Source organism: Enhydra lutris, unplaced genomic scaffold (assembly GCF_002288905.1).
Source record: "Enhydra lutris kenyoni isolate GAN:26980312 unplaced genomic scaffold, ASM228890v2 scaffoldscaffold3, whole genome shotgun sequence".
Lineage (NCBI taxonomy): Eukaryota > Metazoa > Chordata > Mammalia > Carnivora > Mustelidae > Enhydra > Enhydra lutris.
This window is the reverse complement of record NW_019154087.1, coordinates 71,660,780-71,677,340: the sequence shown is the minus strand read 5'-3', so window position 1 is coordinate 71,677,340 and position 16,561 is coordinate 71,660,780. Positions and strand designations below refer to the sequence as shown.

The 16,561-nt window shown below is 46.1% G+C and overlaps 1 protein-coding gene across 4 annotated transcripts in view; it reads right to left on the bottom strand.

The window, feature by feature from the left end:
* The window catches only part of LOC111152645 (epoxide hydrolase 2), a 61,163-nt gene that overhangs the window by 17,603 nt on the left and 26,999 nt on the right, over nucleotides 1-16,561 (bottom strand). For all 4 annotated transcript variants that reach the window (XM_022511206.1, XM_022511215.1, XM_022511198.1 and 1 more), the window contains exons 9-12: nucleotides 14,629-14,663; nucleotides 12,130-12,156; nucleotides 9,815-9,900; nucleotides 6,263-6,374 (exon numbers count right to left, since the gene is read on the bottom strand). In XM_022511206.1, the coding sequence (XP_022366914.1) occupies nucleotides 6,263-6,374; nucleotides 9,815-9,900; nucleotides 12,130-12,156; nucleotides 14,629-14,663 (260 nt within the window). The remainder of the gene's footprint in view (nucleotides 1-6,262; nucleotides 6,375-9,814; nucleotides 9,901-12,129; nucleotides 12,157-14,628; nucleotides 14,664-16,561) is intronic.

Genomic DNA, 16,561 nt, shown 5'->3' with positions numbered 1-16,561 from the left:
CAAATTTGCAGGACGAGACAGTGAACACATCGGCTCAAAGTTCAAAGAGCTAGAGAAATGGAATCTAAACTTGGGGTTTAAGCCACACCCTGTCCAGCTCAGCAAATGTGAAGGAGAGGTGGGAGGGACAGCCACAGGCCACTATCCACCCTGACCTTGTGTGCTCACGGTGCCTCCTCCTGGTTGGGGAGTGGTGGGGATGAGTTTCGGAGGCAGGAGGCAGGAGGGAGGGGGTTCCAGCACCCAGCCCTGAATGAAACTCATGCTCTCCACCTTATGCTGTGTTTCTTGGCCTGGATTCAGCTTCAGTTTGAAGCTGTTACTATTTGAAAACCATCCAACTAGACCACCCTTCTGAGTGCCCGAGGTCAGAAGGGACTTGCACTGTTGCTGAGTGGGAAGCAGACGTGCTGGCAGGACCCCATGCACGGTTTCCCCTTGAGACCCAGCTCTGCGCCCGTCCAGACCAGCCTCAGCAGTGGACTTGGCCCCAAATCCACATCCCCCACCAAGCCTTCGCTCATTTGAATATTTAACATTTCTCTACCAAGAGGCTTTGTTCTTAAGAACAAAACCATTCTCCCAACCCTTCCTGCAGGTTTTAAACCCAGCAGCTACAACATAACAATAGGGGTACTGATTTTTCTACAATGACTATAATAACCTTTGAAACAACAACAAAAAAAGTCGTCCTGCTAGGGGGGCAGCTAATAAGCAGTTTTCCTCTGAGGTCACTTTTGTCTATCTGGCCTTTGAGCTTATCTGGGTTTGCTCCTTCTCATGCTGTTTGGATGAGCAGGGCACACACCACAAAGTCCAAGCTTCCCCCCTCCTCCCCACAGTGTGGCTGGCTTAGGGGGAGGCACGTAGGCTTTGAAGTCAAAGCTAGGTCAAACCCTTGGGGCGCCTGGGTGGCTCAGTGGGTTAAAGCCTCTGCCTTCAGCTCAGGTCATGATCTCAGGGTCCTGGGATCGAGCCCCACGTCGGGCTCTCTGCTCGGCGGGGAGCCTGCTTCCCTCTCTCTCTCTCTCTCTCTCTGCCTACTTGTGATCTCTCTGTCAGATAAATAAATAAAATCTTAAAAAAAAAAAACAAAAAACGCTAGGTCAAACCCAATCAGTACCTGGTCTTGGGCCAGTGAGTGAACCCCCAGAGACCCTGTCTGCTCTGCTGAAAGACAGGAGGACACCAAAGTGCACTTGTGAACAGAACTTGGCTTACCATGCTCACAAAAAGAAATAGGTGCAGGGTGCCTGGGTGGCTCACTCATTAAGCGTCTGTCTTCGGCTCAGGTCATGATTCCGGGGTCCTGGGATAGAGTCCTGCACGGGGCTCCCTGCTCAGTGGGAAGCCTGCTTCTCCTCCTCCCTCTACCTGCTGCCCCAACTTGTGCTCACTCTCTCTTTGCCAAATAAATAAATAAATAATCTTAAAAAGCAAAACAAAACAGTAGTAGCTACAACCCAAGTGTCCACGGAAGGATGAATGGATAAAAGAAATGTGGTCCACACGTACAATGGAAGGAACATCACTGAGTCCTAAAGGAAGGTCAGACACATGCTACAACATGGAACAGCCGTAAGAATGTTGTATAAAGTGAAATAATCCAGACCCAAAAAGACAAATCCTGGGTGACTCCACTTCAAGGAGGTACCTGGTGTGGTCAGGCCCAGAGATGGCAAGTGGCACGCTGGGTGCCGGGGGCTCGAGGGAAGAAGAAAGGGGGAGTCCGTGTTCACTGGGCATAGCTGGGGATCCGCATGATGAAAACGTTCTGGGGATGGATGGGGGTGACGGCTGTAAAGTGAATGCACTTAATGCTGCTGAACTGTACTCTTAGAAACGGTTCAGATGGTAAATTTTATGTGTGTTGTTAAATAACAAAAGTTCAACCAAGTATGTTTTGAACATCTATTTTGTTTTATTAATCGGTTCGTGAGTCGGACAGCACCCCATCTGGCCAGTAGAGGGCGCTCAGAGGGCTACAGAAAAGGCAAGGTTTTGGCAGAGAGTGCTAAGCAGGGAATGACTGGCAGAGAAGCCCTTGTTCTAGGCAAGGTGGCCCCTAGGAGGGAACAGAGGGGGCCCCTCAGTGATCTCCTCGTGCTGACCAGGAAATCCCCATGTTGACTGCTTACAGGTTATGTTTGTGGGGGGCTGAAACTGCACTCCGGTTGGGCACTGAGTGTTGGTTTACTGACTTGGGGCCTTCACCTGAGTGATGCCATTTTGAGCCCGTGGCTTTTATTTTCCTATTTCATTTCATTTCATATTTATTTACTTACTTATGTGGGGGGGAGAGAGAGAGAATATGCCTGGGAGAGGGGGAGAGGGATAAAGAAAATCTCAAGTATGGTCCACACTCAGCGCAGAGCCCGACATGGGGCTCGATCTCATGACCCTGAGATCATGACCTGAGCCGGACACTTAACCAACTGAGCCACCCAGGCACTCCCCCCTCACTAAATTTTAAAGGAAGATATTATTTTTAAAAAATGTGTTATTTACATCAACTTGGGCACATTATTATTATTTTTTAAGTGAAATAATATTTTAAAATTTCAGTATCTAGTATGGTAGAGACTAAGAGACACAACCCACATTAACTAAAGCTCTTTGAGGTCCTGCCCTTCGGCTCCAGCTGCTCCTAGCTTGTACTGAATACCTAACGGTTCTGAAGAAAATGAAGAAGGAATTCCTGCCCTGGGAAAATACATGCACACAGTGCATCGTGCAGGCAATTTCATGATGTTCCAGACCTTCTGAAACCCACTGTACAGATCACTGAGTATTTTGTTAGGCGCTCTCTTATGTCCCATGGTATTTCTGGAAGATAAATAACTTGCCTGCATTAAAGCAAGTTCTGTCTGCTTTTTCAGCCCTTTGTCCCCTCAGGCTGGAATGCCCTTCCCTCCCCGAGCAACCCACACAGATTCTATCCGTCTTTCGAGGGCTAGTTCAAATGTCTCTCCTCTGGTAAGAATGAACTGTGTTTTCTTACGAGCTCCCAGAGTAAGCTGGGCCTTCATGACGGTCCTGTGTGGCTGCGTGACTCTCCAGGGACGTGTTACCTGCCTGCTTCTCCGAGAACTGTTCCAACCCTCAGACGTCGCTCCTCAGCTCTGACACTGGCAAACACCGCAAGAGCAGAAGCATCTGCTGGATGAATTCATGGATACTGAGTCTTTTCTTGATATTTCTGACACTGTCAGGATCAACCCCTCAGCCCCATCAGGGGGCACCTCTGTTCTGCAGTAGACAAAAGTCTTCTTATGAATGTTGACTCCAAAGGGATGAGAAGAAAAAAGGAAAAAGGTGGAAGAGAAAGGAGTGGGTGTGAAAGCGTGAGCCCTCCCTTGCTCTCTGCATCTCCCACACGGTGCAGCCTGGCAGCTGGGGCCTGAGCATGGAGGGCCTGTTGCCCATACCTGGGGCACGGTGGCTGCGTGAGCGCAGAGGGAAGAGGGTGACAAGTCACTATGAAGCATGGGGTGCTGGTGATAGAAGTGTCTATGGGGGGATTCCTCTGGAAGGGTGTACTCTGGACACACAGAGGGTGGTAGTGGGGTTTGGGCTTTTGGTGGGTGGGGGCCAAGCAGAGCCAGAGATTGAGAAAGGGCCAGATAAGAGGTAAAAGGAATCCAGACACCAGCTTCCCAGTTTTGGGTGGGACCCTATTCCCTTCCCAGTCCCCAAAGGCCAAGGCAGCTATCACCAAGACAGGTGGCACCAAGACTTTGTTTCTCTCCCCACCACCAGAGGCTTCTCCAGTGTGAGACCCACAGGGGTGAAGCAAGCACCTGGGAAAGGGTGGCAGACAGTACGTCACACCTGACATTGGGATTCTGACTTCCAGTCCAGCTGGAAGAATTTTCACACGGCCATTTTTGACCAGGCAAAGGATTCTACAAGGATTCTACAAGGATTCTACTCTACTACTTTTGACATCAACTACAGGCCCAGAGCTTAGTGTCCAAGCCACAGGGACACTTACCTCCTTCCTTTCTTGCTTGTCCTAGCCTTCCAAAGAGGGCACTTCTCATAGTCCCCACCCTTTCCCCTCACTGTCCTGTCCCCGTCCTCCCATTTCTCTCACCAGGGGCAATGTTCCTTTTCCCCTTACCCATCTGTTATAGGCTGAACCGTGTGTCCTCCCAATTCCTAAAAAGTCCTAAGCCCGAGGACCTCAGAATGGAAAGATATTTGGAGATGAGGTCTTTAAAGAGGTATTTAATATGAGGTCTTTGGACAGGCCCTCGTCCATGAGGACCGGTGTCCTTGTAAGAAGAGGAAATTTGAGCACAGGAACACACAGACACAGAGGAAATGCCTTGGGATGACACACTAAGAGGGGGGCCATCTACAAACCAAGGAGAGAGACTTTAGAAGAAACCAACCATGCAGCCACTTGGGACCTTGGACTTCTGGCTTCCAGAACTATGAGAATAAATTCTATTGTTTATGCCCACCGGTCTATGATACTTTGTTACAGCAGCCACAGGTGACTAACACACCATCAAATCCATCCTTCAAGCTCAAGACGACTTTGAACTAATTAAAGACATGTGATTCAATTCAAGCTGCAGGGAGCTCACCACTGCCCACACTCCGGGAACAGTAGGGGCTGGCCTCAGTGAAGGATGTGTTACACAGTGCATGACGTTGCTGGGGGCTTCTGGTGTCTTACTGAATGAGTCTTGCTGCATCAAAAAGTTCCTCTTCCAGGGGCGCCTGCGTGACTCAGTCAGTTACACATCCAACTCTTGGTTATGGCTCAGGTCATGATCTCAGGGTTGTGGAATTCAGCCCTGTGTTGGGCTCTGTGCTCAGCATGGAGTCTGCTTGTCCCTCTCCCTCTACCCCTCCCCTGGCAATCTCTCTATCTCTCTTAAATAAGTAAATAAATAAAATCTTTTAAAAAAATGTTTCTCTTCAAAGGCACCGTCTTATCAATTAAGATTGTTCTTTGTGTGTATGTGTGTGCTTTTTTAAGATTTACTTCTTTAAATTTTAATTTTTATTTATTTATTTTTGAGAGACAGAGATGGGGAAAGAGAGCATGAGCTGGGGGTGGGGGGGTGGTGGTGGGCAGAGGGAGCAGCAGACTCCCTGCTGAGAGGGACCCTGGGATCATGACCTGAGCTGAAGGCAGACACTTAACTGACTGAGCCACCCAGGCACCAGAGATTTATTTATTTGAATGGGGGAGGAGCAGAAGAAGAGGCAGAATTTCAAGGAGACTCCGCTCTGAGCATGGATCCTGACCTGGTGCTCAATCTCACAACCCTAAGATTATGACCTGAGCCAAAATCATGAGTCAGACAACCGACTGAGCCACCCAGGAGCCCATGAAATCATTCTTAGAGAAGAGTTACTTCCTAAATTGTAACTGGGATGGCTGCGGCCCTTGCTGGGGATGGTACCTCCTGTGAGCAGCAAGGGTACGGTCTGGGTGAGAGAAGTGGGGGGATGCTCTTGTGTTTTTTATTAACTCAATCCATCCTTCTCTCTTGGGCGTGTGAAGGAAGCATCTCTTATCCTTTCTGGAATTATGCAGATGTAGCTGGCCATTAGGGTCCAGAGTTCACAAGTGGATGAGTGGCAGGTGTCCCCGCCAGATGAGGCCAGATGATGCTGACCCCAGTGCTGCTCTCAGCAAACCCCCCTGATGGTGACAGTGACACCCCATCACGGTGTCAACCTAAGGTCCAGGGGGAATCTTTTAAGGGCACCTTGGGCTTTGTGTCACATGAGGTGATACCCAGAAACCTCCCACATATCTCAAAGCACACATGGGGACTGGAGAGGGCGTTTAGGCTCTGGTGCTCCTGTAATCACAAACCACACTCCTCAGCAAGTGAGGGACCAGGTCTCCAGCAAGAGTCCAGGAGCTGTCCCCAACCAGAGGTGGGCTTCACCAGCCTCTCAGCCACAGAATTGAGGGAGGACAGCTTCAAACCAGCTGTCCCACTCAGCCTCCCACTCCACAATTTCAGAGAAACAGGAGAATGCACCGCACTGTCACCCCGACTCCCTTCCCCTCACCACCCCAAATATGCACACACAGAAACGTTTCATCACCTGGGAAGGACAGGCTGAGCTATGGAGTGCCTTTCACCTGAGCCCATGTGTAAGATCTCTGACTAATGCCATGGAAAATTAAACGGCATGGAGAAAATCAAGCCAATAGGGAGAAAGAAAGACAAAGTGGAAAGAAGAACAAAAACCTTGCTGGGATCGTTGTGCTCAGTCCCAAACTTACTGGTTCTTGGAAGTAGAGCTGGTAATCAAAAACAGGATTGGCTTTGATTCTCTCCATTGGGGACACATTGGGATTTGCCGGTATGAAGGGAGTATTCAAACTGGCCACTGCCCTGTGGAAAAAAGACACCAAGACACAGACCCTGTAAGAAGACAGTCTGTAAGAATCATAAAGGAAGCTCAGAGCAGGAAGGAGATGTGCACAAGGTCTCACACCAGCCGTGTGTGAGAAGGGGGTCAACACTCTGATTTCTTGACTCCTAGACCAGTGGTTTTTTCACAATAAACTGCAGCATTTCTCACCTTCTTGTCTGAGACAAAGACACACAGACACAAACATATACATTATGTGCAGTATATCAACCTTCATTAGATTATAGTTTCTAAAAATGCATTCATTCCTTCCTTCCTTCCCTCCCTCACTTAACTCTGTGTTGAGTTAATTCTATGCTATATTCTAGGGGAGAGAAGATATAAAATCAATACTTGAAGAGCTTATTATAATTTTAAGAAGCTAGACAAATATGTCTGTGACTATATTACAAGACACACTGTGATATGAGCCATTCAGAATAGCCTAAGCACCATGGGAGTTCAAGGAGACCAAGACTTTCTAGATTTGGATATCATGGAAGATCTCATGGAAAAGAGAGAACTTGGCTTTTAGGGGTGGAACTTGGCCATCTGAACTTGGCTTTTGGGGTGGAAGAGTAGAGCGAAGGGGAAATGATACTATAAGGGAAACATCATGGGGTAGTACAAGCAAATTCTAGAAGGGGGCAAAGCTTGCAGCTAAGTTTGCGCAAAGAATCTATGTGGCCAGAGGTCAAGTGTTTAATGGGGCATCTTGTGAAATAAAGCCAGTGAGGCAAGTGGGAGCCTAGACATGAAGGGCCCCGAGTCTGGATTAGATGCTACCAACAACCAAGAAAACCATGAGGGCTTCTGAGAAGAAGGGAGAAGCAGATTGAAGTTGCAGTCAGGAAGTGATGTATCAAGCAGTGATACATGATATGGAGGCAGAGAGGGACACCAGAAGCAGGGAGAGGACCAGCACACCACTGCATTAGTCACCCAAGGCCAACAGGATGGCAGTGAGAGGAAAACGAGAGAAGGGTATATCTGAGAGGGGGCAGGGCTGACAGAAGTCAGCCAGGACCATGGTTAGCCTTGCTCATCAGTAAGGGATCCCATGCCCACTCTGATCCTAGTGAAACTCCTTCCCAAGAGATAATTATGGAGAGAAGAGAATATCCAGGGGAGACATAAACTAGAAGGAATGGGATAACAAAGGACAAATGAAATCATCAGGGAAAGAAGTGCTGAGATTTAACCAGTGCCAACCAACAGAAGCATAATGTGAGCCACACATATCACTTAAATTTTCCATTAGCCAATTAAAACACATAAAAAGAAACACGTGAGATGAAATCTAAAAGAGTATTTAATATCAATTACATGTTAATATTAAAGTCTAATGTTACTTGAGTAATTTAATATTTGACAGGATATTTCTAAAATATTAATAATTTGAACAAGTAATCGATTCAACAAGTATTAATAAGATATTTCACTTTTTTTTTGGTATTAACTCTTGGAAATCTGGAAGGTATTTCCCACTTATAGTCATCTCAGTTTGAACCAACCACAGTTCAAATGTTCAATAGCCACCATTTAGACAGTGCAAATTAGGCTATAAAGTAAGTTATATCAACACCTAAAGGTTTCTCATGTTACCAGAGTGAACCTATTTTAAGCATTACTTAAATCACAACTCAAGAAATTCTAGTTTTTTCTAAATATTCTGAGCAGACTAAAGTTTTCTTTTCAATTGCCTTGACATACAGTTTATTCCATGTATAAGAAAATTATCATCACCACATGTTAGCATACAGAGATGTTAGCATATAAATGCCAACAGCATTAAGATTGGAAAATGCTAAACCACAACCTCTTTTTGGAAACAGAATCTCCAGATGACTGTCAAAGAAAGGATATAAAAAAGGTATTCTTGGCCAAACACGTGAGTAGACCCTTACATTAAAGAGGTCCCTGCAGTTAATCTCAGTAGAATGCCAAAACCAAGGATTTAAAGAAATAGTCCACATTAAAGGTGGGCTTTTTTCCCCCTTTCATTCATTTTCTGGCCAGAAAGGTGAAGATCAATGTCAACCATATTCTTAGAATCAGCTTTTTCCAGGCGAGAGATGCTGTGTCCCACCACAGACAGCCCTGGAATAGAGTCCTGGCTTCTTCCTGCCGCCCCCGCCCCCCCCGGAAGGCAGTAACAGGGTCGTTTTGATGCGCGCAGATGGAGAAGGAGCAACTACTACCAACCCAACGGCAGAAGGGACAGAAACAGAACAATGAGAAGAGGAACAGGAATGCACACCACACTTGCCTGTCTCAGACCTAACGTGACTCTGGGTACAACTTCACTGGACTCATGTTAAATATTCTCAAATTCTCATGGGAGAGACAGAGACTAGGTTTCATAAAACACCAAAATGGTGTTTCACTTCCTTCAAAGTAGAGATCATAAGCGTGTTGCTCTACTTCCCTTTGCTCCTTCAAGAAGCATCTAATACAGTCTGTACAGTAACTTTCTAGTGACCTGATTCCTAAGAGCTGAGCTCTTATGTCAACTCTGAATGAGAGGACAGAGAGAGAAGCTAAAGAGATCAGACACACAAGAGTGCCACAACTTTTTTAAAAAGTTTTAAAAACTTTTAAATATTTTGGGAGGTATTTGAGTCTTTTTGGGCTCTGGTATCATCCTGCCATTTGAGCTGACGCTGGGCTGGACCAAGATCCCCAGTGTTTCTGCTCTTATAAATGCCACCAAGTAAAAAGTGACTGGAATAGTTTGGTGGCTGGGAAGCATGGTGTTTATTTAATTTGCTAAGATCCCAGGCTGAAATGGGAGGTGATGCAGGCTTCCACCACAGTTGCCAGCCACGAAGACCACCTGCCTCTCTGGGTCCGAAAGCTACTGCCAGAGCCCTGATGCCATGCTAAGAATGATTAGGAATGACGTCACGGCGGTCATGAAATACCATCCTAACATGACATAGCATTTTGCAGGCCATACAGTTGAAAGGAGTTACCATTACTGCTCTGTGGTTGAGGAAACTAAGGCCTAATGAATGAAGTGATGCATCACAGAGCCAGTTCAGGGCAAAATTGAAAGCCATGTCTCCTGACTCCCAGCCCAAGACCGAAGTTTCTTCTGGCACTCCACTCTATGACCCCACCACCCCTGCTGCCTCACACACTCCCCCCGAAGTCTACCACCATGCTCCTGCATTCCCACTGGCGACCCAGGCCCTGAGTTAGCTGTCCCAATACCAGTACCTGGGACAGGCCTTGCTTCCTAAGACATTAGCTCCTTAAGCCCTCCTTATTAACAGGTCACCAGGCACTGAGAGGCTAGGTGTTTGTTGCCTTCCCAGATAACCTGTATGTTTTCAAGAAGTTTACTGGAGTTCAAGACCTGAGGGAGAATACTAATAGGAATTCAAATCCAAATTCTTGGTGCCTGAGGCCTAATTACCTCACTCTCTCAGGGTAGAAGAGAGCCATGTTCCACACCAGCATGCCTCCCCAGTCATGGCCAATGAATACTGCTTGAGGGATGCCCTAGAGAAGGACAGAGACGGGAGATGAACGTGGGCAGGCTCCACAGCCTTGTGCTCCCTGTAGGCCCAAACCCTCAGTCGGCAAACCTTTTGTTCACTTCCTAGGACTCCTCCTCCTCCATCAACCTACACTACAACATCCACCCTCTTCAAGCCTCCCTTCCCACACATACCAGCCCCACAAAGACTCTACAGATGATTCATCTTTTCTATTTTCTCAGAAGCCTAAGGCCACAGACTCCAAATTCCCTCCTCTTCTCTACCTTCCTTCAAATCAAAATTCATTTCACCTCTTTTTCTACTTTTTGTATTAAAGTTGGTATGACTCACCTCCTTGTGTTCCATGTCCGTCTTTCGTTGAGTGATTACGATTCTACTCCCCACTCTTTTGGGATCTTCCCTCCGTTAACTAACCACTGACACCTCCAAGGCATCTTTAACCCCTCCCTCTCTACCTGCAGCCTCCTTTCTAATGCTGCTGCCAACAATGAATAACCACAGCTCCCTTTTGCAGAGGCCCTACTATGTCCAAGGCACTGGGCTTAGTGACTACACCTCTTGATTGGAATTCCTCCATAACCTTCTCACGCACACTTTACCAGTAGCGAAAGAGGCTCGCAGTGGTTAGGCGACTTACCCGAGGCCACGTGGATGGTCATTCAGACCCAGGCCTCTCTAACTTAAAATCAGGCTCTGCTCTGACCACCACCCCACCCTGCTGACCACATTCAGCCACATCAGAGCCTTTCAGGGCCTCGCCAGTCTCGCCACACAACCTTGAAAAGTGGCTCCCTGGCTCAGCTCCCTGCCATGCTTCTGCATTCTCCGTGCCCAGCCTCTCACAATGATCTACTCTAGTGGCCTCTCTGGCGATCTTCCTAAGTCCTTGCAGCCTGGTTTTTTCCTTGTGACCTGAGTCCACTGAAACTTCCTCATAAAGGCTATTCATCACTTAGAATAGACCCCCTGCCTCAGCTCTCACTCTTCTGATCATCCTGCAGCATCATACATTTCCTTTGAAATGTTCTTCCCTGGGCTTCTGTTGACAGTATTTTTTTCTAGACTCTTTTCTCCCTTCAGTGAGTCCACTCCTTCCTCTCCTGTCACATGGGAGCACTTCATGGCTCAGCAGCCCTCAGTCCTGTCATCTACTCCCATGGCTTCAGCCACCACCTCCAGGCGGAGGACCACCACCTCACCCATCATGGGCCCGGCTTCCTCCCTCTGCATCCCAGGAGTGCCTGGGCCATGGAGCAAAACCTACCTCAGCCTGCCAGCAACCCCAATGGCTCTCTTCCAAGAGAGTCAGAGACTGTCTCAGCCAGCTGGAAATCTAGATGGGAGGTCACTCTAGAGTCAGAACTGGGGTGGTCACACCGGGCCATGCCCTCCTAGATGTCCCTGGCATTCTCAAAGGGTCCAAAGCCAATTCTGTGGGACTGAGAATCTGGAGAGGGCAGGGACCGTGACATCTTTGCCTCATTTCCTACAGTGTCTACCCCCATGCCCAGCTGCTGAATGGAAGCCCTTAGTCATCTGGAATTCTCCTCCTGACCCTCACATCCAATGAACAGGTGCCATATCGCTGTTTTCAGGTTCTCTCTCAGCTGTCCCTCCACTGTCACCATCCTGGCTTAACCCTTCTCCCCCTCAGTCCAGGTTGCTGTGTCCTCACCCCACCACCATGACCTAACTGAGGGTGGGAGAAGTGGACTACCTCATTGCAATCTCCATCTCCTGTAAGTAAAAAAGCAAAAGTACAGTCTCCCATCACCATAGCTGACCTGCTTTGTGTCTACCACTGTCATTCCAAACAAGGTTACCTGAAGGCATTTGATCTGAGGTTATTTCTAAAGGGGTATCAATCATAAAAAAGTTGGGACATGTTAGTCTATAGGATATAGGGTAGTTTCCAAACTTCTGGGCACAAGCAAAGCTCTTTACCCTGACTCAAAGCCGACAAGAGGTATCCTGTTCCCTGGAAAATGCTTTCCATGAAACAAACGAACACAACAAACTTGGCACTACACTCTTCTCCACACACTTTGCCACCTCTGTGCTTGTAATTCCTCTTGACCAACGATCCTGCCTCCCACTGCCCCAGAGTGTCCTTGTTCCTGCCCTCGCCACTCTCCTCAGGGGTTCTACCTGCAGACACCTTCAAAGGCTGCATCCTCAACTGCCCACCCAAACAGAAGTCTCCAGAGACCAGTTCAAAATAATTACTCACCAACTTATCCAGGAAGGTTACCATCTCCTAAGAAAGAAAACAGACCAATCAGACATTGTACGCACCCATCTCAGCTGCTTCCTGAGGCGAATTCCTGTGTCTTCTTTGTTAGGGGCTGCACTGTGTCTTCCCCAAGCTCACATGTGAAAGCCCTAACCTCTGCCCTGCATTCCAACACCCCTAAGTTGGAATCCTAAGACTAGAGATATACACAGAATAGGTTCATGATTCCTTAAAGGTGCCTATTCTAAAATAAGTAACAGTTGTATGATAGACTGGCACACAACATTAGGGAGTTATGGTTGAGAAAAAAGGAGGTTCAGTATCTTTGGGGGAACAGTTGAGAAAAGGGTTTTTGTGCATGCTTGAGGGTAAGCAGTATTATGGTTCTTCATTCAATTTCCTATAACCCTCCATTTCAAGATTACATGGGTTACTAAAAAAAAAAGATTATACAGGGTATTTTATTTATTTTTTTAGAAAAATTTTTAGAAGATTTTATTTATTTATTTGAGAGAAAAAGAATGAGAGAGAGGGAGAGAGAGAGCATGAGAAGGGGGAGGGTCAGAGGGAGAAGCAGAGCCCGATGTGGGACTTGATCCCAGGACCCTAGGATCATGATCTGAGCCGAAGGCAGTCACTTAACCAACTGAGCCACCCAGGCGCCCTATATAGGGTATTTTAAATAAAATTTTACATGGAAATACTGTGCTAATTTTTCAAATGACAGCACTACTGAGATATGATTCACATACCATAAAATTCACCCTTTTAAAATGTGTAATTCACCAGATTTTACTGTGGTCAGAGCTGTGAGGTCATCACTGCTATGTAGTTAGAGAACATTTCATCACGCCAAAAGGAAACCCTATACCCATTAACAGGGACTCCTGTTCCTCATTCCCCCAAGCCCTGGGCAACCACTAATTTCATTTCTGTCTCCATGGATTGATGTCTTCTGGAAACTTCGTAACAATGCAATTATACAACACGTGGCCTTTTGTGACTGGCTTATCCTAGCATAAGGTTTGTGAGGTTCATTCGTGTTGAAGCATGCATCATGATTTCACACCTGTTTATGGTGAATAATGTTCCACTGCATGGATATGCCACACGCTTTTATCCATTCATCCACTGATGGAACATTGAGGCAGTTTACACTTTTTAATGAACATTCATGTCCAAGTTTTTGGTGGACTATTTTTTAAATTCTTTTGGGTGAATACCAACCTAGTAGTGGACATAGCAATCACTTTCAAGGGTGGAGCCAGAGGATGGAGCATCACAGTTTTATCTTGCTTGTCTTAGTATAAGGACCTTCTTCAGGAGGGAAGTTATGTCAAGTGACCTGAGGCAACCTAATTTATCCCTCTTCAGAACCAATTTCGACAGAAACAAGCAGGGGTCCAGTGAAGGAATGTTAGGGGGATGGGGAGAGGCCCCCCCACAGGGTTGCTGGTGAGATCTTGGCAGGATTTCAGGGGAGATAGGAGCAAGATCAGAAGTGGCAGAGCAGAAGAGGTAAGGACTTGGAAACTGAGGAAGGAAGGACAACCGTAACTGGAAAGTCAGGTTTTATCAAGGCTCCTTTTATAAGGCACCAAAGCCTGCGTGTGGGCCTGGTTGGGGGGCAGTCCGAACAGATCTATAACTCCTACACGGAGACTTTTTGTAAATTTAGCGTAATTAGCAGCATCGCTAGGGTTTTAGATTTTTTTAAAAGATTATTTATTTCACAGAGAGAACGAGAGTAAGTACAAGGGGGTGGTAGGAGGGGGCAGAGGGAAAGGGAGAGGCAGGCTCCCCGTGGAGCAGGGAGCCCGATGTGGGGCTCGATCCCAGAACTCCTGGGATCATGACTGGAGCTGAAGGTGCCCAACCGACTTAGCCACCCAGGCATCCCCAGCATCGCCAGTTTTATGGCCAACCAAGACACTGCCTTCCCCTTGGCCCCTCCAGTCTTGGCTTTTGTCCTCTGGCTGATGGAGGCTTGGCTACCAGTCTCCTCACCTCAGCCTTGATAAGCTCTGAGATGAAGGCCCCTCCCCGATGGTGCTCATGCTTCACTTAGAATGGAAGCGCCATTACAGCCACCAAGCCACACACTCCCCAACTCTGGCCAACAACATCTCTAACAAAATAAGGTGGTTTTTGCAATTCTCAGGATGGAAAGGCAAGATGGTGGAGTGGCCACGAGGAGGGATGCGGGAGCTCTTTCAGGATTCAGACCTGGCTCTACTAGCTGTTGACCTCAGGCAATTACTTTACCTCCTCATGACTCAGTTTCCTCTTCCATCCAATGGCTTACAACAGTAACATAGATAGATGTTGGCTATCATTTTGAAATGCCATCTTAACTTACAGTAAGACTTTTTTATACCCAAATGCTGTGAAATTCTTTCTTAGGATGGTAAATGAATACCCACACTTCTATCTTACATTGGTAAAAACACCAGGATGGACAAAATGTCACAAATGTTACCCAAAGATCTATCTTACCTGGCATAACACTTCCATGGAATATTCTTCTATTTCTGCATTAAAAATAAAAGAAATACAGTTAATTCACATGATTGAAAATTATCAACAAACTAAAAGGGCCCCTTTGTCCAAAAATAGGTATCTTATTAAATCATTAGATTGATGATGTCTCCTTATTTTTGTTTTTGTTGCCTGTGCTTTTGGTATCATGCCCATGAAATCATCACCAAAATCAATGTCATGAGACTTTCACCTATGTTTTCTTCTAAAAGTTTTAGTTTCAGGTCTTACATTTAAGTTTTCAATCCATTTTAAGTTGATTTTGGGGTATGGTGTAAGGTAAGGGTCTGATTTTATCCTTGTGCATGTGGATATCCAATTTCCTAGCATCATTTATTGAAGAGATTGTCCTTTCCATAGTGTATGTCCTAGACACCTATGTCAAGGATCAGCTGGCTGTACATGTGTGGATTTATTTCTGGGCTCTACTCTGTTCTATTGGCTATATGTCTGTCTTTACACCAATAACACATTGTTTTGACTACTGTAGCTTTGTAATATATTTTGAAATCAGGAAATGTGAGCCACCCAGCTTTGTTCTTTCTAGAGATTGATTTGACTATATGGGGTCTTTTGTGGATCCATACGAATTGTAGAATTTTTTTTTCTATTTCTATAAAAAATGCTATTGAATTTTGATAGGGACTGCCCAGAATCTGTAGATCATTTTCGGTAGTATGAATATTTTAACAACAGCAGCAATTCCAGGGAGAAAAAAACCCCCAAAAAACCAAAAGAACAGAAGAAAAAAATTATCAAAGAAATAATTCAAGAAAACTTTCAAGAACTGAAAGATAAATGTACCCAGAGAAGTGGATGAAAAGAGACCCATGTCATGGCACAATATCATAAACTTTTATAACACAAGAAGATAAAGATCCTAAAGGTACTGAGGGTACGGGGGGAAAAAAACCCAGTCACATAGAAAGTCTCACGGATCTGAATGGCATGGGATCTTTGAATAGCAACAAGGGAAGACAGAAAATAGTGGGGCAACAGCTTCACAGTTTTAAAGGGAAACAATTTGTTACTTCAAATGTATTGCCAAATGATTAAAAATTTATATACAAATGATCTGCAGTGTGTATGTATGCATTCCAAATCATCACACTTGGCTTTAGAACTCATGTTATATGTTACCTTCAGCAATAGTTAACATGTAAATTATTGTTTCCTTTTTTGAAGATTTTATTTATTTATTTATTTATTTATTTGTCAGAGAGTGAGAGAGAGAACACAAGCAGGCAGAGCGGCAGGCAGAGGCAGAGAGAGAAGCAGGCTCCCCACTGAGCAAGGAGCCCGATGCGGGACTCGATCCCAGGACCCTGGGATCATGACCTGAGCCGAAGGCAGCAGCTCAACCAACTGAGCTACCCAAGCATCCCAAGATTTTATTTATTTTATTTTATTTTTTTAAGATTTTATTTAACAGACAGAGATCACAAGTAGGCAGAGAGACAGGCAGAGAGAGAGGGAGGAAGCAGGCTCCCCTCTGAGCAGAGAGCCCAACCCGGGGCTCGATCCCAGGACCCTGGGATCATGACCTGAGCCGAAGGCAGAGGCTTTAACCCACTGAGCCACCCAGGCGCCCCAAGATTTTATTTATTTTAGAGAGGAAGAGAGAGAGAACTCAAGCATGGGATGGGGGGAGAGTCAGAGGGAGAGGGAGAGTGAGAATCTCAAGCAGACTCTGCACTGAGCATGGAACCTGACATGGGGCTTGATCTCACGACCCTGAGATCACCACCTTATCTAAAACCAAGAGTCTGTTGCTCAACCGACTAAGCCACCCAGGCACCCTGTAAATTGTTTTCTTAAAAAGCAGTTAGAGTATGGATAACTATAAATCTAACTTCATCCAGAACAGTTCTGTTTATGTGTGTTTATACTC